Below are 25577 nucleotides of genomic sequence, written 5' to 3'. Positions count from 1 at the left end.
GCTTGGTTAAGCGTCCAGCTCTTGGTTTTGACTCAGGTCATGATGTCACAGTTTGTGAGTTCAGGCCTCACATCGGGCTCTGTGCTGACAGCATGGAGCCTGCATGGGATTCTCTCTCCCTCTCTTTCTCCTTCTCTCTCTGCTCCTCCCCCACTCATTTTCTCTCTCTCTCTGTCTCTCTCTCTCTCTCTCTCTCTCCTCTTTTTCTCAAAATAAGTAAACTTTAAAAAATCTATTTACAAAAAATAGAATAAATTTTGTCTTTACTAATCTTGCTTCTTCATTCTTCTGGAAAATGATTACTTTATCTCATCATGTTCTGTAAGAAATCCCTTTATATTGATTAGAGTCAAATAAACCTATGAGTAAATTCAAGCAGAATTGACCTCTTCACAATATTGAGATTGCTTTTTTATTCAGACTCTATTACCCAGTAAAATTGTATAGCCTGATTCATCTATGTCAGGTAACATACCTGGCTATCTTAATTTTTGTTGCCATTAAGAGTAGAATCCCATTCACACTATAAGTACTTTGGAAATATATTCTTCTGAATAGATCTTGAATATGCCCAGTTTATTGATCCTGATTATTTTTTAAGTTGCTTCTCTTCTGATTTTCTAGAATTATCATCCCTCTTTCCTTTTGGTGTTTTTATTTCTTGTCTCTTTTATGCTGTACTAGTTATCCACTATGATGTAACAAATTACCCTAAAATTTACCAACTTAAAAACCACAAAATATTATTATATCACAGTTTCTGTGGGTTAAGAATCTGGCTGCAGCTTAGCTGGGTGTGTCTAACATAAGATCACTTACAAAACTGCATCCAGATACCCAGGACCTTGAATAGGATTACAGTCCTCTCAAGGCTTGACTGGAGCAAGGATCCACGTATTTGTTTTATGTTGCTGCATAACAAATTTCTCCAAACTTAGTAGCTTAAAAAATCCATTTATTATCTCAAAGTTTTATAGGTCAGAAGTCTGCGTGGGGCTCACCCGGACTGTCTGCTCAGTTTCTCACAGGGCTACAGTCAGGGTGTCAGCCGGGCCGTATTCTAATTTGGAGCCTTACCTAGGGAGCAGTCCGAGTTCAGTCAGGTTGACGGCAGAGTCCTCTCCTTGCAGTTGTAGGACTGAGGTCCTCATTTTCTTGCTGGCTGTTGACTGGGAGCTGCTGTCAGCTCCCACAGGTCACCCACAGTTTTTTTCCAAGTGGCCTCTTCATGGCTGTTCGTGTTCAAGGCTAGCAGGAAAATAGAGAGTCTTATCTGCTATAATCATGGGAGTGACATCCTTTTGCCATATTCTGTCGATCACAGGCAAGATATAGACAGTCTGTCACACTTAAAGGGAAAGGATTGTACAAGGGGATGAATACCAGGAGGCAGAAATCATTCTGGGCCTCTTAAAGGCTGCCTGCTATACATGTTTTTATCATATTGACCAGATCTTCCAGAACAAAACTAAATAATAATGGTAAGATGGGGGCACCTGGGTGGCTCAGTCGGTTAAGTGTACGACTTCAGCTCAGGTCATGATCCCACTGTTCATGAGTTCGAGCCCCGCATCAGGCTCTGTGCTGACAGCTCAGAGCCCGGAGCCTGCTTCAGATACTGTGTCCCCCTCTCTCTCTCTGCCCATTGCTCACTCACTCTCTCTCTCTCTCTCTCTCTCTGAAAAATTAATAAACATTAAAAAAATTAAAAAAAAATAATGGTAAGATGTATGTATGCTTGCATCTAATTACATTTACTTAGTTATTAATATTTCATAAATTGTGTGGGTAGTTTGATGGATTTTTTGTGGACAAGAACCAATTAATTGATTTTTGCATAATCATATTTAGTATTAATGGATCTTATATATATGTGTGTGCATTTGAATTATATATATGAATCATATCATATATAAACATATAAGAATCATATATGTGAATTATTAATGAGAGATTTTGACTTGCCCCATTGTTTTTGTTTTTTTTTTTTTAACATTTATTTATTTTTGAGACAGAGAGAGACACAGCATGAACGGGGGAGGGGCAGAGAGAGAGGGAGACACAGAATCAGAAGCAGGCTTCAGGCTCTGAGCCATCAGCCCAGAGCCCGACGCGGGGCTCGAACTCGCGGACCTCGAGATCGTGACCTGAGCTGAAGTCGGACGCTTAACCGACTGAGCCACCCAGGCGCCCCTTGACTTGCCCCTTTGTAAAATAAATGGCTGTAACCAACTTGTTCTTCATTTAATTTTATTCCTCCTGTATTTACCATAAGTCTCCACCAAAAATTATAGAAAAGTATGTAATTACTTTGATAAAAGTATGTAAATACTTTCCTATAAACATAATTACTTTGAAAATAATGGTTATATATAAAATAATGGTATTTAATTTAGAATCTACCTTTTCTCATCATTCATTATATTTTCACTTGGGTTCATTTCACTTTTTTCAGTCTTCTTGTGAGGTAAAGAGGAGATGGTGTGAAGTCATCTAGATTAATAAGGTCCATTTTACAGGGAAGGAAACATAATCCAGACAGTTTATTTATCAGGTCATGTGCTATTTAGAAGGTGAATAATTCCTGGGGCACCTGGGTGGCCCAGTCAGTTAAGCATCTGACTTCGGCTCAGGTCATGATCTCACAGTCTGTGAGTTTGAACCCCGCGTTGGGCTCTGTGCTGACAGCTCAGAGCCCTGGAGCCTGCTTCAGATTCTGTGTTTCTCACTTGCCTCTCCCCTGTTCATGTTCTGCCTATCTCTCACTCAAAAATAAATACACGTTAAAAAAAAATTTTTTTTAGAAGGTGAATGATTGCCACAAAGAATTGAAAGAACAAGAGTTTGAATATTAGAATCTGAATTTTAGGCCTATAACTCAGACCCTTTCATATTTTTTCTTAACATAAAACTAATGCATTTTTGCAGTATTAAAAAATTTTTTTTTCATGAAACAAGTGTTGTTGAGGATGTGGAGAAAATGGAACTATTGGTGAGAATGCAAATTGGGGCAGGCATATATATATATATATATATATATATATATATACACGCGCGCGCGCGCACACACTGGAATATTCAGCCATAAAAAGAATGAAATCTTGCCATTTGCAACAATTCAGTGGATCTAGAAAGTATAATGCTAAGTGGAATAAGTCAGTCAGAAAACAAATATCCTATGATTTCACTCATATGTGAAATTTAAGAAACAAAGGAAGAAAAAAAGAGGAGAGACAAACTGACTCTTAACTATAGAGAACAAACTGATGGTTACTGGATGGGAGGTGAGTGGGGGATGGGTGAAAATGTTGATGAGGATTAAAAGCACACTTACCATGATGAGCACTGAGTAATGTTTAGAATTACTGAATCACCATATTGTACACCTAAAACTAATACGACACCCTATGTTAACTATACTGGAATTCAAATTAAAAAAAAACAATAAAATTTCAAAAATATAATATAAAAAAAAAAATCACCAAACATAGTATAGAGTAGGCATCCCCATCCCCTTCCTGAAGATGGGGTAGGTACAGGATGAGCTGTACAGACTAGGTTTTATTTGTCACATAAGTATATATACCTAGAGGTAAAAATAGCATTTATAGATTTCAGAATGTATTTTTCTCCTCAAAACTGTATTGGCTCACCAGTCACATGCAAATGCCCAGTTTCATTCTGTCATCTGTTTCTTATACGTCCTCTCCACAGTTTATGCCTTTGTAAGACCGCACAGAGGCCAGAAGTAGGAAAAGTGCATTGCCTGCTCCTCTTCCACAGTGCTGAATTATAGCAGCTTTTATAAATACTTTTCCTCCTTATCACAACAGTGTATCAGTTACTCCTAAATGATTTCTTTTGAAATGAGGGATTAATTTCTTTAAAAAAAAAAAAAGGCCTCAGTCAGATTTCATAAAATTTCAAATACTTGTAACGGGTAAGAAAGAAAGGAGTTTTTCCCCTCCCCTTTTGCCAGCAGCTACTTCTTTGACTTTTCTGCTACTGAAGGAAAATATGAAAGAGAGTCTCAGATGGACAGAAGGGAAAAAGAGCCCAGGGCTCTCAGTCCTCTTAATATTCATCGTCCTTTGGTAGGGGGGTGTGGGGGAAGCACAGGTCCTACCAGTAGTGATGAAGAGTTCTTCCTGACAAAGCAGAACCTGCTGTTCTATGCTGGGGCAGGGAGGCAAGCAGTTTTCCAGCATTTTTCAAACCACATTCTGCTAAACACACCTATAAGATGTCAGAGTATTGTGGAAAACAATCAGTTAATTTTATCTGTGTAAGTACAGATGAAATAAAAATATTCCTGGATGGCCAGATAAATTTGGGGACTGGCAGCCCAGAGATTTCTGAATTAATTGTTCTGGAATGAGACTCTGACCTCAGCCTTTTAAAAACTTGTTATTATTGATATATAATATACACACAGAAAAATGTGTATTCTGTAGTTCTACAGTTAAGTGAATACTTACTTACAGAACACACCTGTATAATGAGCACCCAGACTAGAAAGTACACTACGGGGCACCTGGATGGCTTAGTTGGTTAAGCGTCCAACTTCACCTCAGGTGCTGATCTCGAGGTTCCTGAGTTCAAGCCTTGATTGCGTTCTCTGCTGACAGTGCAGAGCCTGCTTCTGATCCTCTGTATCCTTCTCTCTCTGTCCCTTCCCTGCTCACACTCTTCTGTCTCAAAAATAAATAAACATTTAAAAAAAATGCTACAATGGGTTTTACTTTTTCCATTGAGAGGAATTGCCCAAAGTGATGGTCCTTTTGTCCCACGAGTGGTATCCACTAGCAGTTAGAGTGAATACATGCTTTCTGAAGTTTTACTTTCATCTCATCCTAAAGGGAAGTTTGACAAATGAAGTCTTTGGCTTTTCTGGTTCTGAGATTTACCTGATATGTGGAGGTAAGACAGCTGCTTAATCTCTTCATGTATAACTTGCCTCATCTCAGAATGAGAACAGTACTAAAGTTATTGTGAGGCTTAAATGAAATAATTTATAAGAAGCCTTAAAACAGTTTCAAGCTACTAATAAATACCAATTTATTGTATCAATGTATGTAGAAACATTTTCATGAGTTTCTACACGTGCTGAGTAGAAAGCAGACATTGGTTCAAGCAGCTTTCCATCTCTTATCTATTATGGTTTGCATGTTTTGAAACTGGGGTCAGCAGACTTTTTCTGTAAAGGCCCAGAGAATAGATATTTTGGGCTTTGTGTATATCACATGATCTGTTGGAACCACTCCACCCTGTAGTGCAGAAGCGGTGCCTAAATGACTGATTGGGGCTGTGGCATTTTTAGAACTTTATGTACATTGAAATTTGAATTTTATAACATTTTCACATGCCATGAAATAGTATTGTTTTGATTTTTTCCCCCCAAAGCATTTACAAAAGGATGGTTTTTTACATTCTTAGCTTACAGGTTGTTTAAAAAAAACAGCAGCGAAAAAGACAGGCAGGCCAGATTGGGCACACAACCCATAGTTTGCCAGCTCCTGTTTTTAGAAAACTAAAAATGATTACTATTCTAGTTTCCACTAACTCATTCTAACCTTTAAACTAGCATACGGAACCCACATTTGTTTTTCATTGCGTTCTGCAAACTGAGATTCTTGCCTTTACAGGATAGAATAATGCTTGTTTGTTTATCCTTACTGTCCTAGCCAATGCTGCAAATGCTTTTCAGGAACTTTTATTGAATCCTTATGATGCCTAATATAAATTCCTTTCTCATCTATTAAGGATGATGAGTTTGAGGCACAGAGAGGTTAAATAACTTGTCCAAGGTTACACAGCTGGTAATTGATATAGGATAGATTTGGCCCTTAGCAGTGTGATCCCAGACCTCCAGCTCTAACCCACAGCCCCATTCTATAAAGGAATTAAAAGAAAAACATTACAGGTTTTCATCTAAAACAGGATTTTTAACTATTTTGAACTATGTACTTCTTTGGCATTCTAATGAAGTCTATATCTAAGAATATGATTTGAAATCATAAAATAAATAGAATTACAATAGGATCCAAATATACTGAAATATGGATAGTAAAGTTTAATGAAACAAATTTTTGATACAGTAATGTATTTTTTTGTTAACTCATTAACATAATCTAGCAGCAGGCTTTATTTCTCAAGATTACTATCTTCCAAGTATTCATGATTACAAATGTTTATTTTGGGATATTTACAGTATCTGTAATGTGATACAAAAATACCTGATTTCTTTTGACAAAAAATACTCATGCTACTATTTTGTTGCCTACATTTACAATTGAGCAGAATGTAAAATTTCTGTTATAGGTTAGTAAAATAAAAATATTTTCTTAGCTTCATGGACCATGTGAATTGTCTCTGGGGACCTCTGCTTTAAGAGGTTTTCAAATCTCGTATCATCTGGTGTAATTTGTTTTTTTTTTTTTAATTTTTTTTTTTAATCTTTATTTTTGAGAGAGAGAGAGACAGAGTGCGAGTGGAGGAGGAACAGAGAGAGGGAGACACAGAATCCGAAGCAGACTGCACAGAGCCCGATGTGGGGCTCGAACTCACAAACCGTGAGGTCATGACCTGAGCCGAAGTCGGACGCTTAACCGACTGAGACACCCAGGTGCCCCATACTTTGTTTTTTTAATCCATGAGGAAACTAAAGTAAGCAGCAAAACTGTACCCAAGTCATGACTGTCACTTTCACATGTGTTCCATTGTATGCTATTGTAATATTTGCTCTCATATATGTCTAAATATTTTCTGCATCATACAACAGGATTCGTTTGCAAATCTTTGGTTTGGCTTTGTGTTAGTTAGAACTGTGTTTAGTAATTTGTTGTATCTGAGAGACATTTAGAATAAAGTCTCAGTTCAGAAGTTTTTCAGGAATTTGTTCACTTTGTTGCCAAGGAAGAGTGGTACAGTAAGTAGTAGTCCCTCATCTGCAGAGGGACGTTCCAGGACCCCCAGTGGATGCCTGAAACTGGCTAGTATTGAATCCTGTATATTCTGTATTTTTTCCTACACATACTTATGATAAACTTTAATTTCTAAATTAGGCACAGTAAAAACTGAAATTTAGATAAATACTTAAAAATTAGGCACAGTTTATTGACAACAATAAAAATAAAATAGAACAATTCTAACAATCTTCTGTGATGAAAGTTAAATATGCACACACACACTCTCAAAGTGTCTCACTGTACTGTACTTACAGTGTATTATACTTCTGTACTAACCATGATGATGTGAGATGATAAAATGCCTAAACTATGAGATGAAATGAGGTGAATGATGTAGGCATTTTGATGTAGCATTAAGGCTACTGTTGATAAGTCAGAAGGAGTTTCATCAGCTTGGACCTCAGGTTACTGAAACTGGAATGTGAAACCACAAAGACAGGACTGCTGCATCTGAATGGGTAGTGGACTTGGCAGTTCGACTCTGAGTAGGTCCTCAGAAATTCTGTGTCTTTGTGTGATTCCTTCCCTTTGAGTGTGGGGTAGCATCTGCTCCTAACCGATAAAATGTGGCAACACTGATGGGATGTCACTTTGCTGATTATTTCATACCATATAGGACTTCATCTTGCTATCAGGTGCTCTAGAGACTCTCTTTATTGCTTTGATGAAGTAAGCAACCATGTTGGGAAAGCTCACATGACTAAGAACTGTAGTGGCCTCTAGGAGCCAAGGGCAGCCAAAGCACAGCTCTATACATAACCATGGATAAATCAGGCCAGAAAATAATGTTGAGCAAATAAATCACAGAAGCATATGTACCAGTGATTATGTTTTTATAAATGTCAAACAAGAAAAACTAAATAAGGATAAATATATGTAGGAAACTTATAAAGAAAATCAAGGGAATGATTAACACAATTCAGGAAAGTGATTCTACCTGGTTGGAAGGGAGAATACTGTAGCTAGGGATAAGCATAAATGGTAATAACATCTAAAGTAGTGATTCTTAAACCTTAGGGAACATCAGAATCAATTAGAGGACTTGTTAAAAAGATAGATTGCTGGCCCCACGGCTATCTAATTCAGTAGGTTGGAATCTGCTGAGAATTTGCATTCTTTTTTTTTTTTAATGTTTATTTATTTTTGAGACAGGGAGAGACAGAGCATGAATGGGGGAGGGTCAGAGAGAAAGGGAGACACAGAATTGGAAACAGGCTCCAGGCTCTGAGCGGTCAGCCCAGAGCCTGACGCGGGGCTCGAACTCACAGACCGCGAGATCATGACCTGAGCCAAAGTCAGACGCTTAACCGACTGAGCCACCCAGGTGCCCTGAGAATTTGCATTCTTTACCTAATTCAGTAGGTTGGAATCTGGCTGAGACTTTGCATTCTTTACAAGTTCCAGATGATGCTAATGTGCTGGTCCAGGACCATCCTCACAGTGCCACAGATCTAAGGAACTGCTAATTTTCTTTTTCTCAAGCTTGATGGTGGACACATGGGTTCTTACTTATTTTGTTTTGTTTTTGCACTTTCTCTACTGATTTATCCCCTTCAGTATATAAACTTAAAAGCAGAGTAACATACTTTGAGTTGGTGACATACTTGTTATGGCTTTTGAAACACTATGTACTTTTCCTCCTGTTAGTCTCCCTGGAATTGCAATTCTAGCCAGTTGATTTTATGAGCCTGTATCAATAAAAACTGTAGGCATTTAAAGTGATTCTTCAACTACTTGCTCTAAGCAACAGTTCTTTTTCTTCATTGGGAAGTAGCCTACCGTAATTGAGCAAGGGATTGGAAATCAGGAACTTCTGGTTTGCTCTTAGCTGTCAAAGTGAAGATAAGATTGCTTCAGTGTCTTGAGCAATGTCTTTAAGCTTTATAAAAATATCCCCCATCAAATGCTCATTGTGATGATATTTGACACCAAAAGATTTTTTCCTTTTATCATCTTTAGTAGAGTGCTTTTTAGATAATCTAGACTAATTTGTGTTTCAGAGTGGTCTTTGTTTCGCTTTCTTGTGGTTTCCACTCAAAGTGGAAACTCATAACAATTACACATTTTGCTTCTGGGGGTTAATTCTGTACCTAACTTTATGTAATAGATTCTCTTTTTTAATTTGAAAATAGTCATTTATTAACTGACCAGATTACAAAAATAATCACGGTAGATACCTTAGTTCATTCTTCTAATAAGCCTATTGATCTGGTCTTCCCTGTTGTCAGCATCTCCACCTTCTACAAAATGGGTGGTCTTCTTTTTCATTCCCCCTCGTGGAGAAGATAACTTGAAGGGCCAAAAAAGTTGTTTGCTTCTTTGAAATGTTTTCCAACAGTATAGATCTCATGAATCAGATCCTGCATGCAGATGATGCCGTATTTACCAAGAGATCGAGTGATCGATGTGTTATCTGTCAGGACAATTTGCTTCTTGTTGATTTTGCCATAACCACACTTGTAGGTCAGTTCATTCACTGACTTCAGGTTTGGGTACCTCCATGCTATATATGGTTCCACAATCCTTAACATGTTAACTGAAGCTTTGTTGAGTTTAACAAAGGTGCCATTGAAGATCTGGTGAAGGCGAAGAAGCTGCAACACCTTTCGAACCTTTGGGCTCACACCATTGATACCTCTGATCCTAATGACAAATGCCAATTTGGGTTCCGTAGGTACGTAGAAGTTGCCAATTTTTCTTGCCAGTCTAGCCATTCGAATCTCAGTTCTGTACATCTGCCTGTATTCCTTGTGGTTAATGCTTAGCTTTTTCATAAATAACCTTCCTCCTTGCCATTTGAAGCATCTTTTGGGCAAACTTCTTTCTCAGATGCTTGATCTTCAACTCTGCGAAATTCCTTCGCTTTTTCTTAAGAGTTTCTGGCACAGTAGGAGCTTTCTTTTTCTTCTCTTCTGCACCCTCCATGGTTCCAGCCAGAAAAAGGAAGTTCTGTAATAGATTCTCTAAAAACTCTTAAACATTTAATATTTAGAGGTCTTATCTACCCTCTGTAGAAATATTATTTATCTTTTTGGAAATTACAATACTTCTGTGAAATGAGTCAATTTAGCTCCTCTTTATTAAGCTATAATTTAGATACAATAAAATTCACACAGTTTAAGTGTACAGGTTTTTTGTGGACAAATGAATACACCATGTTTTCACCATCTTACTCAAGATGACAGGACATTTCCACCTCTGCAGAAGGTGCACTTTGCCACTAAATCTACGCTGCCCGCCTCCCCCACGTTGCACCCCAGGCAACCAGTGATCTGATTTTTTATCACTATAGATTAAGTTTTACCTTATTCTAGAATTTTATATGAGTGAGACTATACAGTATATACTCGTGTCTAATTTCTTAGCATAACGTCTGTGTGATATTTGTTGACACTGCTGTTTCTATCAGTAATTTTCTCCTTTTTGAAGAGGGGGAGTCTAAATTGTATTCCATTGTGAAAGGAAATGTCACAATTTGTTTACCTGTTCACTAGTTGATGGACTTGTATGTTCCTTCTGGTCTATGATGAGTAAAGCAACTATAAACATTTGCATACAAATGTTTTTGTGGTCATATGTTTTCATTTTTCTTGGGAATTACTAAATCATGTTATAAGAATATGGTTAAGAAACTGCCTATTTTCTAAGTAGTTGAAACATTAATATTCCTACTAATAACATATAAACAGTCCAGTTGCTCCATATCTTTACCAACATTTGCCACTTTTAATTTTACCCAGTTTTTAAGTTTACTAATTCTAGTGGGTATAACATGATAACTCATTGTGGTTTTAATTTGCACTTTGATGACTAGATATATAATAGGTTATGAATATTTTTTCCTGGTATGTAGCTTGCCTTTCCATTTGTTTTGCAGAGTATTTTGTTGAAATCCAATTTATCAGTTTTTTCTAAGTATGTTTCATATTTTTTGTTTCCTGTCAAAGAAATCAGGACCTATCTCAACATCAGGATTTTCTTCTAGTTTTAGTTTTAGCTTTTTGCAGTTGGAATATGATGAACTTTGAGTTCGTATTTGTATTGGGTGTGAAGTAGAAGGTAAATGTTATATATATATATACACACACACACACACACGTATATATATACAGGTATAGATATATAAGTTTTATTTATTTATTTTGAGAAAGAGCAAGAGAGGATGAACAGGGGAGGTGGAGAGCGAAGGAGAGAGTCCCAAGCAGGCTCCGTGCTGAGAGCACGGAACCCAATGCAGGGCTTGAACTCCTGAACCATGAGATCATGACCTGAGCCAAAACTGGTAGTCAGATGTTTAACTGACTGAGCCACCCAAGTGCCCCCTTAATGTTTATTTTTGAGAGAGAGAGGAGAGAACGAGCCAGGGAAGGGCAGAGAAAGAGAGAGACAGAATCCGAAGCAGGCTCTACGCTATCCGTGCAGACCCTGATGCCAGGCTCAAATTTACAAACCATGAGATCCCTGGGATTGTGACCTGAGCCAAAGTCAGATGCTTAACTGACTGAGCCACCTAGACACCCTTTCATTTTTTCCCCCACTTATGAATATATATATATTCAGTCCATTTCTGGGCTTTGCCTCATTCCATAAATCAATATATCTTATATTTGCACATATACCAGATTGTCTTGAATATCCAGAGAGTAAGTTCTCCAATTTTATTGGGAGGGGATTTTTTTTTTCACTGTTTCGACTGTTCCAAGTTTGTTGCATTCCCATATAAATTTTTAAGTAGCTTGTTAATTTCTCAAAAAAATAAATAAAAAGGCAGCAACCTGCTAGAGGCCAGTAGACATTTTGAGGAGCATTGAATTTCCCTGTCCTTGAAAGCTGTATTTGTTTCTCCATTTGTTTTTCTTCTTTAGTTTCAGAAATATTTTGTAGTGTTCTGTGTGAAAATATTGGACATCTTTTTGTTTGCTTTTAAGTATTTTACATTTTTGATGATACTGTAAATGGAATTACTTAAACTTTTATTTTTTCTTAAATTTTTTAAAATGTTTTATTTATTTTTAAGACAGAGAGACAGAGCATGAGTGGGGAGGGGCAGAGAGAGAGGGAGACACAGAATCTGAAGTAGGCTCTAGGCTCCGAGCTGTCAGCACAGAGCCTGACGTGGGGCTCGAACTCACGAACTGTGAGATCATGACCTGAGCTGAAGTTGGACGCTTAACCAACTGAGCCATCCAGGCGCCCCTTAAATTTTTATTTTTTAGTTATTTGTTTCCAGTATATACAAAATACAATAGATTTCTATATATTGACCATGTTCTTATAGTCTTCCTGAATTGACTTTTTAGTTTTACTGGTTTTGTTGTAGACTCCTGATGATTTTTATCTAGTCTGCAATTAAAAACAGTTTTGCTTCCTCCATGCCATTCTGTGTGTCCCTTGTACTTCCTCTCTTGTCTTATTCTACTGGCTAAGACAACTCAATATATATTTTTTTAATTCTAGGGGAAAAGTATTCTTTCACCATTAAGTATAAAGTGTTGACCCCCTTTGTATATTGCTGAATTTGATTTGCTGATAATCTGTTGAGGATTTTTACCTGTATGTTCATGAGGAATATTGTTCTAATTTTATTTTCTATCTTTGTCCAATTTTGGTACAAGGATTAAAAAGTATTCTCTTCTCTTTTCTGACAGAATTGGTGTAATTTCTTTATACTTCTTTGAGTATTTGGAAGAATTGACCACCTTTGGGTTTGTAGTTTTCTTTGTGCAAGCATTTGATTATTATTGATTCCCTTTCTTTAATAGATTAAGGCTGTCCACATGTTCTATTTCTTAAGTAATTTTTGGTAGGTTGTTTTGGCATTTTTCAAGGAATTTGTCTATTTTATCTAAGTTTTTTTTTTTTTTTTTAATATTTATTTTTGAAAGAGATAGTGTGATCAGGGAAGGGGCTGAGGAGGTGGGGGTACAGAGGCTCCAAGGTGGGCTCTACTCTGACAGCAGCGAGCCCACGTGGGGCTTGAACTCACAAAATTTAAGTTCATGTCCTGAGCTGAAGTCAGATGCTCAACCAACTGAGCCACCCAAGCACCCCTTTAAGTTTTAAAATTTATTTCCATATTGCTGTTAATAATACTCTCTTCTCCTTTTAATTTCTGTGTGATTTACAGTGATAACTTCACTTTTTGTCCTTGATATATAATTTGTTGTTCCTCTCTCCCTCTTTAGTCTTTCTGCTGGTTTATCAACTTTTCAAATATTTATTTAAGGAACCAACTTTTTACTTCACCTGCTGTTTGCTTTTTTCTATCCTTCTACTGTTTGTATTTTTGTATTTAAATTGTGTTTTATAGATGATATCCTACAGTTGGTCTTGGTTTTTTTCACTCCATCTGACAATTTCTGCCTTTTAGTTGGGATGTTTACTCCATTTACATTTAATGCAATTGTTGATAAGGTTGGTTTTCCACTTATTCCTCTGGTTTTTTTCAAGTGTACAATTCTGTGTACAATTCACAGAATTGTGTAATATCATTCCCAAAAGACACTTAAACCTCTTGGCAGCCACAACCCATTTCCTCCAATCTGTATTCCCAGGCAACCACTAAACTGCTTCTTATCTCTGTGTTTTTTCCTGTTTTAGGTATTTGTTATAGGGCTTATCATATAATATTTGCCTTTTTGTGTTTGGCTTCTTTCACTTAGCACAGTGTTTTCAAGGTTCCTCTGTGTTGTAGCATGAATCATGTACTTCATTCCTTTTTATGGCTGAAACATATTCTGTTGTATTGATACACATTTTATCTATCCTTCAGTTCATGGACATTTGCACTGCTTCAGCTTTTTGGCTATTGTAAATTATGCTGCTATGTATGCACATGTGTGTACATGTTTTTGTATGGATGTATATTTTCATTTCTATTGAGTATGTATACCTAAGAGTGGAACAGTCTGAGTCATATGGTAATTCTTTATTTAACTTTAAAAAAATTTTTTTTAATGTGTTTTCATTTTTGTGAGAGAGAGACAGAGCATGAGTGGGGGAGGAGCAGAAAGAGAGGGAGACACAGAACTCAAAGCGGGCTCCAGGCTCTGAGCTGTCAGCACAGAGCCTGACAAAAGGACTCGAACTGTGAGGATCATGACCTGAGACAAAATTGGTCGCTCACTCAACCGACTGAGCCACCCAGTTGCCCCTGTGTTTAACTTTTAGAGCACCGTGCCAAACTTTCCCAAAGTGGCTGCACCATTTTACTATTCCACCAACAGTATGTGAGGGTTCCAGTTTCTCCACATCCTAGTCGGCACTTGTTATTATCCATCTTTTAATTTTCACTCTGCTAGTCTCATTGTGGGTTTAATTTGCATTTTCAAATGATTGATGATGTTGAGCATCTTTTCTTGTTCTTTCTGATATTTTGTTCCTCTGTTGGCCCTTCAGTGCTTTCTTTTTGGGTTATTTTTGTTAGTATGTTACTTTATTTCCTTTGTTGGGTGTGTGTGTGCGTGTGTGTCTGTGTCCGTATCTGTGTGTTTTAGTGGGTCTAGAGCTAGCAGTATGCATCCTTAAATTATAAATAGCTATTCAGGGGTACCCGGGTGGCTCAGTCAGTTAAGTGGGTTCAAACCCTGTATGGAGCTCCATGCTATCAATGTGAAGCCTGCTTGGGATTCTCTCTTTCTGACCCTTCCTCTCCCTCTCTCTCTCTCTCTCTCTCTCTCTCTCTCTCAATAGATAGATAGATAGATAGATAGATCAATTTAAAAAAAGAAGATATTCAGAATTCTTATTGTGCCTTTTCACATATTACCTGATGCTTCAGTTTTCTCAATGCCAATAATATTTAAGGTCCCATCGAGCTTCCATTCAAAAAAGGTATTTTGTCTTTTTAAAGATTATTACATATTGATTTCCAGTTGACTTTTAGTACTTTTTTGTTACCCAACATAAATAATCATAAAGGCATGTAAAATTTATATTATATGTATGCTTCTCTGCTAAAAGATATATTTCATATTTTAATTTAAATTCTTTAATTTAAAATTTAAATTCTTTAATTTAATTAAATTCTTTAAAATTACCATGATTTTTTAACTTATCCTGGCTGTCATGTTGATTTTAGGATGTTTGGGTACGGCAGCCACTATATGGCCCTAGAAAAGATATGTTATTTAAATTTTTTTGTTCTGTGTCTTTGTATGATCTTTAATAAACAGTTTATTTAAAAAAAAAAAAAGAATAAACAGTTTCTCAGATGTTCTTAGCCTTTTACTTGTTGCTTCACTTGGAACCAAAATCTTTCTCCTAATCCAGTGCTTGGTGTTAAATGTGGCTTAACTATTCACACATGTATTTCATCTGCTTCAGAAATACTTGTAGCCAATGAAAGAAATGTAATTTTTTCATTTAGGTCTCCATTATGCTACCCATGATGACATGTCTTAATTGTTCCCCTGCAAGTAGACTGTGGGATACCCTTTCGTGTCTCAGAGAACTATCACATGCCTCAAAGAACTCAAGAGTCTTCTTTTCATCTGTGATCATTTAATATAGATTGCAGATATTAAAATGTGTTGCCCTGCATCATCAAGAGGCCAGCTCCAAGCAGCCAAGATTTGTGCTAACATACTTTACTCTGGTCATGCCATCCTTGCAAAATTGGTCTCACCCGCAGAAGCATATACTGTCTGAAGCTAATTGGTGGGGTTCTCAAAAATAGCTAACTTTGCGAGTTTGGAATAAGGAAAAGAGCGGTGTTTAAGAGCATTTGGAACTTTTTCAGACCAGAGAAAAGTGAAACTGGTTGTGTTCAGAACTTTTGGTTAGTTTGATTTTTCTGTTAACCATATTCTATTGAGACATTTCATTATAATTCAGAATTTCATTTTAATTCATTATATTTCAGAAAGTTGAGAGGTATTTGAGTCATTAAGAGAGAATTGCATTGAGCTACATAGATGAAAAAGTCAGGAATGTTCCAGCAATTTTCAGCAGCATGGTGCCTATACAGTCTTCTTCAAGAAACAAAATCTGATCATCCACACAAAATTGTGGGCGTGCTCTTTTTCAGGGGGAGAGAGTATATGGTCTTAATCAAATTCTTGAAGAGCTTTATGTCCTATAGATTAAGAACCACTAAATAGAAAGTGTTAGCCTGATTTTTGGCTTCCTGCAGGCTTTTTGTTTTAAATGCCTTTGAAACATTTTTCCCCCTTTTGAATTTCTGATGTTTTAAGAAAGGGATATAGATTTATATGAGGCGGTTTATCTAGCTTGAATTCTAAGCCCTCAAGTATCTCTTGGTAAGGTATGGAGATGTCTTAAGAAAACTTTAGCAAAAGCAATGTAATTGAAACTGAGTAGGATAATAGGGCTATTGGAAAGGAATCTCAAACATGCACTTCTTTGAGACAAGTAGAGGCTTTCAGACAGATTGTAGGCACAAAGAACAACACTGTTTATACACATTCAGTGTTTGCAAGACTGGTATGCTGGTGCTTCCTTTGCCTCACATTGGAATTAGAAGTTTCCCTAGCCTGGTCCAGCCTGACTCCTGCCACATCCTCCAGCGAAGCTGCCGTTCTGGTGAAATAATCTCAGTATTATAGATTCCATGTTTTATTTTACTGCAAGAAAAACATGCCTTGTTGCTTGGAGTACTATGTGTACATTAGAAATTATAAAGGGGTGCCTGGGTAGCTCAGTCGGTGAAGCATTCAACTTCAGCTCAGGTCACGGTCTCATGGCTCCTGGGTTCAAGCCCCACGTCAGGCTCTGTACTGACAGCTCAGAGCTTGGAGCCTGCTTCGTATTCTGTATCTCTCTCCCTCTCTGCCTCTCCCTTGCTTGCACTGTGTCTCTCTCACGTGCTCTCAAAAATAAACAACAATTTTTTTTTTTAATTCTAGAAAGCATGTAGTAAAGGGCTATTGTACCAAAGAAATTGTAATCTTCATACACTTTGCTACCAAAAAAACAATTTTAAAAATACGCCCCATTTTATTTTCTAATTCACCATTGCCACAGTATCTGCTTTTTACCGCCAGTTTGAGCTATTCTTTGTCCAGCTCCTCCCTCCTGAAGGGGCAGTAGCAGCTTCACAGGCAGTGGAGAGAGGAAGTAGTCCATACCCACTAAGGTTCAAGCGCAGGTATTCATATGCCAGTGCTTATGCTTTGAATGTGAATGCTGCAATCAAATCAAATTTGTGAGAGCCTTGATATGCGGAGGTATTTTGCTGCATAATAAGCTAACTCTGTTCACATTTTCCCCAGTTGATGTATCAATAGTAAGGAGGTAGTGTCTTCTCTCTTTGAAAAAGCAAAATGTTTAATTTCTTATTTGCATAAGGCCCTTTGATTTTTTTTCCCATGAATATTTCCTCTGACTTTTTCTACAAACATAATTACCACAGATTGTCAGTCAACATGGTACATGCCTCTTTTTAAAATTACATTGACATATAACTTCTTTAGAGCTCCTTGCTTAGTGAGAAAAAAATTTTAATCAAGCAATAGGTGAAATTGTGCCCAGATTTGTTAATAGTTGAGAGATAGAATAACCATCCAACAACTAAACAGCTCTTTATTTTATATTAAATACAAGGCACATTTAGGTACTAATCAAAATGCAGTTTATAGAATTGCCGAACTCTAATCAAGAAAAATTTAAGTTGCCATCAAACTGTCTTAAATGTTTCCTGTAGAAAAATTAATCTTCAAAATTTAGAATATAGTATTTTGTGATAAGCTTTAAAGTGTATGTAACAATACAAAATTGTAGTTGCATATAGGAGTAGCTGCTTGTATTCTAGAGAAGTTTTTTCCATCTTTGTTTCTTAACCTGAAATATGAATTAATTAGGTTAGGCAAACACTGAATTTCTTTTTTTGTTTGCCATCTCAGTTACAGATCTAATTTTGACTGCTATCCATTCAAACTTAATAGTCTCTTTTTAATTGCATGAGTGAAGGTAAGACTTGCCTGTTTCACAATCTATACCATTGATTATTAGAACTTTTATCTTTTCACCAGAACATGCTGTTTGTGGTTTGAAGTACAACAACTTATTCTGTGAGAAACCCTCTTACCATATTTATCTTCTTTGGAATTTGACAGTATATGGTCCAAGTAGATGGTATAATAACATGAAACTTCAGTAAGGGGCTTTGAGACAGACCCCTTTTTACTTCCTGCTTTCTGTTTAAGATTTGTCAACTATCAAGCCATCAGTTCTCTCCCCCTTTCCTACCCATCCTCTGTAATTTATACTAATGTATTTTTGTGTTTGGGGCCGTATGGTTAGGCCTCAGACATTCCACAGCTACCTAGAGGACATCATCAACTACCGCTGGGAGCTTGAAGAAGGGAAGCCCAACCCTCTGAGAGAAGCCAGTTTCCAAGACCTACCCCTTCGTACTCGTGTGGAAATCCTACACCGCCTCTGTGATTATCGGCTAGATGCAGATGATGTCTTCGATCTTCTCAAGGTGCTCAACTGGCAAACCCTTTTCCTAGAGCAAAAAAAGCAGACAATCAGGATATAAAATCTGATGATGTTAAGAAAAGCTAGTTTGGCTTATGTTCCTAGTCTTGGGACTCTTAATTAATACTAACAATGTATGCAATGACCACTGTAGCCAAGGCAATCCAAGCCATACATTTAGATGACTATATGTTATTTTGGTTTAATTTCTAGTTTGGTTTTGTCTTTATGTGGCTGAGTTCCAGCTGACAAAGGAACAGTCAGGCACCTATTTATTCACCCTTTCATCAGCCAAAATTGCAACTAAATTAGCTACTGAATTTTATTTCCCAAGTTTTAAAATTTGATTTTATTTAATTGAAATATTTATTGAAAACTACAAAGACTATAACCCACATATGCAAGTGAGTGAGTTTCATCCCTACTATATACATACGTTCATAGATGTTACAAAAAATGCGTTGGAGAAGGAAGATATAATATCTCTTCCCTTCTCCTTATTCTACTGTTATCTGTTTTGGAAGTCTATCTCAGAGGGAGAGTTTGAGCTATTGCTTTTCACTCATAGGAGGTCAGTTTCTAATCCTGTTCGGTCAGAAATGATTAAATGTGTTGATGACTTCTCATTTCAGCCCTGCTCATGGACTCAGTATAAAATCATTGTGCAATTTAAGTACAGTCTTAGCTGAGGACTCAAGATTTTCAATAGCAGTGGGGAGGCCAAAATAGGTCAGAGCCTGGGGTAAATTGGGAGCTGTATTACTGGATCTCAGCTAGAATAAGAGGTTACTGTAGGTTACGGTGGAGCTGCAATAGAGCTCACGTGGGACAAAGCTTTCACAACATTGGATTCTACTCTGTTATAATTGTCTTTCCTTTTATGGATACACACATAAATAACAGTAAGGCCAAACCAAATATATGTTCATCAAAATTCCTTTTTTGTTGTTTTGTTTTGTTGGTAAAATGGGGGCAGTGATGGGGGTGGGAAACATTTGAAACATTTCCATATCCTGCTCTTCAAAGAAGGTACCGTCTTCCCATTCTATCTGTGTTTCAGATGTCCTGATTGAACATTACATAAGATGCTTAGGCATTTTAAAATATGAGGTCTATCTGACTATAAATTTGAAATTTCATTTTAGTTTTCCCGTTTTGTTTTGTTTCCTACTTCCCCAAACCTCTTTTCCCTGTTCTTCAACCAAGGGTCTGGATGCAGACAGTCTCCGTGTGGAACCATTGGGTGAAGACAATTCTGGGGCACTCTATTGGTATTTCTATGGAACACGAATGTATAAGGAGGACCCAGTGCAAGGAAAATCCAATGGAGAACTCTCTTTGAGCAGGTATAATCTGTGAGGTCAGGGCTGGGATAGCTACGATACAGAAATGTCATTAAAATTAAATACATTGGAATTCTGCAGCACAAATTTTTTTCTTCTGAAGGAGTCAGATATAACAGCATGTGTATAAAGAGTTGGCAAAGAGTTATTTCATGCAGAAATAAAAACGAATTCATAATGTAGCCTCTGCTATCAGAATGGTGAAAGATACTGTTGTTTGGACTTGAGGTTCCCAAGGAGTCCCACTGCCTTAACATAGACTGCTCTATACAGCAGGTTGCCCATAGTACCACCACATCACTGCAGTGGTTTTCCTGTCATAATCGACTCTTGATAGCTCCTTTTTTCTACTAGAATTAACAATCTGCTTCATCAGCATAGGACCGAAAGGACCTTAAAGAATGCCTGAAATGTACGCCTTACTAAATGCTTCCTAAATGAGGAAGGGACCTTGTTTCCATAGTGTCCCAAAATAATGCTACCATCTAACTTTTTTTTTGTATTAAAAAAAAATTTTTTTTAATGTTTATTTTTTGAGAGAGAGAGAGAGAGAGAGAGAGAGAGAGAGAGAGAGACAGAGCACGAGCAGGGGAGGGGCAGAGAGAGAGAGGGAGACACAGAATCCGAAACAGGCTCCAGGCTCTGAGCTGTCAGCACAGGGCTCGAACTCAAACTGTGAGATCATGACCTGAGCCTAAACCAGACGCTCAACCAGTTGAGCCACCCAGGTGCCCCTTTTGTATTTTTTTAAATGTTTGTTTTTGAGAGAGAGCGAGAGCAGGGGAGGGGCAGAGAGAGAGAGGAAGACACAGAATCTGAAGCGGGCTCCAGGCTCCAAGCTGTCAGCACAGAGCCCAACACAGGACTTGAACTCAGGAACCCAAGATCATGACTGAGCTGAGTATCAATTCTATTACAGAACATTTTGATTTAATGTGCTATTTCGTAGGGAAAGTGAAGGCCAAAAAAGTGTCTTAGCTGTTCCTGGGAAAACCGGAAAAAGAAGAGGAAGACCCCCAAAACGGAAGAAAGTACAGGAGGAGATTATAGTGAGGTAAGACATTCGTGTTAGTCTATGAGGGTCATAAACCCGCACACTAGAAGGGGCCTTAATTCACTTGCTCTTTCATCCTTGATTTTCCTTCGTGCCACTGGAAGGATATAGGACTTAGATTATGAAGGCTTGGGTCAGAATCTTCATAAAATTACCAAGTGTACACTAGGGCTTCCCTAGCTGCATGAACTACCCTCTCTAAGCCTATTCTTTTACTGGACAGTAGGTATACTACTAATAATAAGGATTAAGTTGAACAGGATAATGAATGTAACAGTATAAATGACTGAAAACCATGCATGACCTACAGAAAGTGCTCAATATGTATTAACTTTCAAAATTGGTTGTGCCACACGTTTTTTTCATAGGAGTGTAGAGCTAAGTTAATTCTGGTTAACTGTTGACTAATAATCAGGATTTAATAGGTTTATATATCCTATATAAGTTTAAGAGTTAATTCTTTCCCTATAAGGAGATTTTAGTAGCAAATATGTTTTGTTGTGTTTAGAATACAATTTCCTATGGTAAACTACAGGTAAGAGCTTAATCTTAGCAAGGAAACAGATTGTTACATATGGGAAATTTTGTTTTATACATCGTGATCTTTTAGGAAATTTTACCATGTGAATTTTAATGTAAGAATTTTGAAAATCTCGCCTATACTGTATAAATATATTTTCTTTAAGGATCAGATCTATCATTCTATACCTATGGAAGTTAAGTCATATTCTTAAAAATTCTAATAACAGAGGACAAACCACTTCTTTCCTCTAAATTATAGAACTACTAAATAATCTAAATGCTTGAAGTAGGCCAGATTTCTCTTTGTTGCTTACTAACTACTAAGAAGTATTTATTTCTAGGAATCATTATGAATAAATCAGTCAGAATTCGATTTTTTTTTTAACTTAAGAATCAGTGTTCCACTTAACTTTCCAGGAATTTGATTACAAAGCATAGCTTTCCTCTATTGGTTTTGTGAGAGATGTTTTATAATCATGTTGTATACACATGGCATCCATTTCAGAGTTTTGTTAGCAGTCTAGACTTTCTTATAGATTCAGGAAGCTATTTTATACCTATCTCCATTTCCCTGTTCAGTACCAACAATTAAGGTATCTTACTATGAGGATTTTAGAATCATTTTAACATCATATGTGGACTTGTGCTACCCTCTGCTGGTGATTTTATTCTTTAGAGCTCTGTATGCAGTACAGTATTTGTATATTTTTAAATTAAATAAAATTGAAAATTCAGTTCCTCAGTCATACCAGCTACATTTCAAGTACCCAGTAGCCACATATGACTCATGGCTACCATACTGGACAGTGACAATACAGAACATTTTCATCATCGCAGAAAGTTCTATAGAGCAGCACTATTATAGATAATTGAAAACAAACAGAAGGCCATAGAGAGTGACCTACATGATTCAGGTATACAAATGATGATGATACTTAACACTATTTCACTGAACGCTTCTGTATTTCATAATTTAATCTCCAACATCCCTGTGATGTAGGCATTATTTATAGCCTATTTTAAGGAAAGTTAATTAACTTTCCTGAGGTCACATGGTAAGAGGCAAGCCTTGAATGGGGACAATCTGACTTTAGAGCCTGCGTTCTTAACCTCTACCTTAGTATGAGGTTAAATTAAACATGCTTTTCTTCAGTATAGCCCTGATCAGGGAGGAAGACACTAGAATCCCTATTGTTTAGGGCAGGGCAGATGGGGCAGGCATTTAACTGGTAACACTTAACTCCTCTGTTTGACTTCCAAAAAAATGTTTTAAAACCTAATATTTTCCTGTACATAAAATGTTATCATTACACTGGATTTCTCTATGTCAGTCTTTCCCCTCAATACCAACACACCGACATCCTGGTATTCATTTATTCAGTAGAGTCATTCCTCCTCCTGACTTTGTCCCATTGAAACACACACACCCTTGTATTAATATTAATTGGGTCTAACTTAACGGGGGAAGTACAGAACAATTTTGAACATGTCTTTGTTTTAATTGGTGCCTCCTTTCCCTGTGTTTCAGTGAAAAACAGGAAGAAAACTCCTTGGCATCCGAGCCACAGACAAGAAATGGTAATGACTTTTGTTGGAGTTTAGAAAAGATTGGGGCACCTGAGTGGTAGCTCATTCGGTTAAGCATCTGACTCTTGATTTCAGCTCAGATCACCATCCCAGGGTTGTGGGATCCAGCCCCACATCAGGCTCCACACTGAACATATGTTTAGCCTGCTTAGGAGTCTCTCTCTCTCTCTCTCTCTCTCTCTCTCTCTCTTTCTCTCTCTTTCTGTCTCTGCCTCTGTGCCTATCTCTATCTCTACACCCCCCCTTTCCCTCCCCACCCCATGCATGCCTGTCTCCCGCACTCATGCTCTCTTGCTAAGATACAAAAATAACTAGAAAAGATTAAGTAAATATGATTGATTTATATTATGATGACAGCTCTTTTTCCGGAGCCATGCAAAGCAATTAAGATTATTGCAGTAACCTCCTAACTGGTTTATTTGCCCTTCTTCAGTTCTTTCTTCCTCACACTTACCTGTGCCTATCTCTCCATCTGATGGATAACTTCAGATCTTCACTTGTGCTTTCTAACCTGGGCACAGTGTAATGGGCACATTACATTTGGATAAATGAGCAACTTCTCAAAGACCTATCTTTTTAATGTAAAATGCTATGTAAGGGATTATATTGGATTCCTAACCAGATTTCAGTTCCATAATCCAAATTGCCTAAAACTGGGAGTGGGAGAGGAATATCAATTTATATACAGTATGTCAACATAAATGAAACAGGAAGACTGCAGAAGATCAGATCAGAACCTTTTGAATAGAAAAGTAAGTATATTTAAGCATTTCTATTAAAATCTGTAATTACGATGGTCACAATACTTTTAGGTGTAAATAGTAACAGGAAAATCAAAATTATACATTATCAACTTTTTAAACTTAATACCCTTTTTAAAAAATTTTTTTTAATTTCCTGGTTTTGTTCATACCCAGGGGGGGAATGAAATTGAGAATAAACAGAAAAAAGGTCCTAGTGGTATCTATCTAATGAACCTATCCTTTCTTTTTTAGGGTCCCAAGGGCCAGGTCAAGGGACCTGGTGGCTCCTGTGCCAAACAGAAGAAGAATGGAGACAGGTCACTGAGAGTTTTCGGGAGAGAACCTCTCTTCGAGAACGGCAGCTCTATAAGCTCCTCAGCGAGGACTTCTTGCCTGAGATCTGCAACATGATTGCCCAAAAGGTATGCAAATAGGTGGTTCCTCCTCTTCTTTAGTAGCTATAAAGCTGCTTTATTTAAGGATGATTCATTAAGTTTTGAATACATTTCTAGTGTCTCCTGGAAGTGCTACAAGCCCTTCACTTTGATCTGGAATGTTAAAAAGGGACCTCATGCCACCCACTCTCCTTCACTGTGGATCATCCAGTATTCTCCTTAGCCCCACAAAATCCTCAGTGACTCGCATTCCATAGTACTTAGGATGGCTTTTCACAGTTTAGAACCAACTTCCCTTCTATAACATTCCTCAGAAAGTGTTCCCTAAGCCCCCAGGTGTATCTCCTATCAGCCTGTGCAAACTTGTGTATATATATGCTGCTTTTTTGGTGGGGGGGGCAGAAATCCTCTCTCTCCCAGTAAGCAGCAAGTTCTGAAGGGTATTTGTCTTTGTAGCTCCAGGTCCACTCTGCCAGCTCCATATGTGTGATGCTTTTTCCGGTTTCACATTATAGTTCCATAAATCACACTTTCTATATTTTCATGCATATACACCCTCATGTATGCCTTTTTTTTTTAAATGTTTATGTTTAAGAGAGACAGAACTGGAGTGGGGGAGGGGCAGAGAGAGAGGGAAACACAGAATCTGAAGCAGGCTCCAGGATCCGAGCTGTCAGCACAGAGCCTGATGTGGGGCTCGAACCCACGGACTGTGAGATCATGACCTGAGCCAAAGTAAGACGCCCAACCAACTGAGCTACCCAGGTGCCCTGTCTTTTCTCAAGCATCTTTCTCCTTCCACTTCCCTGCCTATTTGAATACTACTCTCTGTAAGATCTCCCGTGTCTCCTAATTTTAGGATTTTCTCCCTTATGTTTTTTTTCTTTTAATGTTTATGTATTTTTGAGAGACAGCGAGCATGGGTGGGGGAGGGGCAGAGAGAGAGAGAGAGAGAGAGAGAGAGGGAGACAGAGGATCCGAAGCAGGCTCTGTGCTGTCAGCGCAAAGCCTGACACAGGGCTCGAACCCACAAATCATGAGATCATGACTTGAGCTGAAGTCATATGCTCAACTGACTGAACCACCCAGGCGCCCCTACCTAACACATTTTGTCATGACTTAATTCTGTTTTGAGTTGTTTAAGCTTTGTTTAGATTAGGCACCATATCTCACTGTTTTAAACCCCATAACACCTAAGGTAAAGCCTTTTCCATGGTGGATGCTCAAGAGTCATTGACTTTGCTTACTTCATTGCAATAATTCTAATACTTCTGACTGTTGCACATGTTCATAGAAGTCAGAAAATTTTGACCACCTGCCACTGAAATCTGAAGAGAAAGAATAAATTAATTGCTGTAGCACCTCCAGGGAAAAACAGAAGGAGAAATATATTAATTTGTTGTGAATCCAGTGATATTTCTAACTTTTCTAAGTGGGTTGGTGCTTTAAAAGGAAAATTGTAGAAAGTCACCATTCTTATTAGAGATCTTACAGAGTGCTTCAATAATTACATTTTCATGGAT

General features: G+C 37.5%; 1 protein-coding gene and 1 pseudogene across 5 annotated transcripts in view; one reads left to right on the top strand and one right to left on the bottom strand.

The window, feature by feature from the left end:
* Positions 1-25577, top strand: part of LOC106965477 (chromatin remodeling regulator CECR2) — a 180552-nt gene that overhangs the window by 103380 nt on the left and 51595 nt on the right. For all 5 annotated transcript variants that reach the window (XM_027073896.2, XM_053225571.1, XM_027073897.2 and 2 more), the window contains exons 3-7: positions 18231-18414; positions 19617-19756; positions 20703-20807; positions 22858-22907; positions 23912-24081. In XM_027073896.2, coding sequence (XP_026929697.2) covers positions 18231-18414; positions 19617-19756; positions 20703-20807; positions 22858-22907; positions 23912-24081 — 649 coding nt within the window. The remainder of the gene's footprint in view (positions 1-18230; positions 18415-19616; positions 19757-20702; positions 20808-22857; positions 22908-23911; positions 24082-25577) is intronic.
* Positions 9077-9928, bottom strand: LOC106965417 (60S ribosomal protein L7-like; annotated as a pseudogene).

The sequence above is a fragment of the Acinonyx jubatus genome, chromosome B4 (assembly GCF_027475565.1).
Source record: "Acinonyx jubatus isolate Ajub_Pintada_27869175 chromosome B4, VMU_Ajub_asm_v1.0, whole genome shotgun sequence".
Lineage (NCBI taxonomy): Eukaryota > Metazoa > Chordata > Mammalia > Carnivora > Felidae > Acinonyx > Acinonyx jubatus.
The sequence above is the reverse complement of the archived record's forward strand: the minus strand, read 5'-3'. Positions and strand labels throughout refer to the sequence as shown.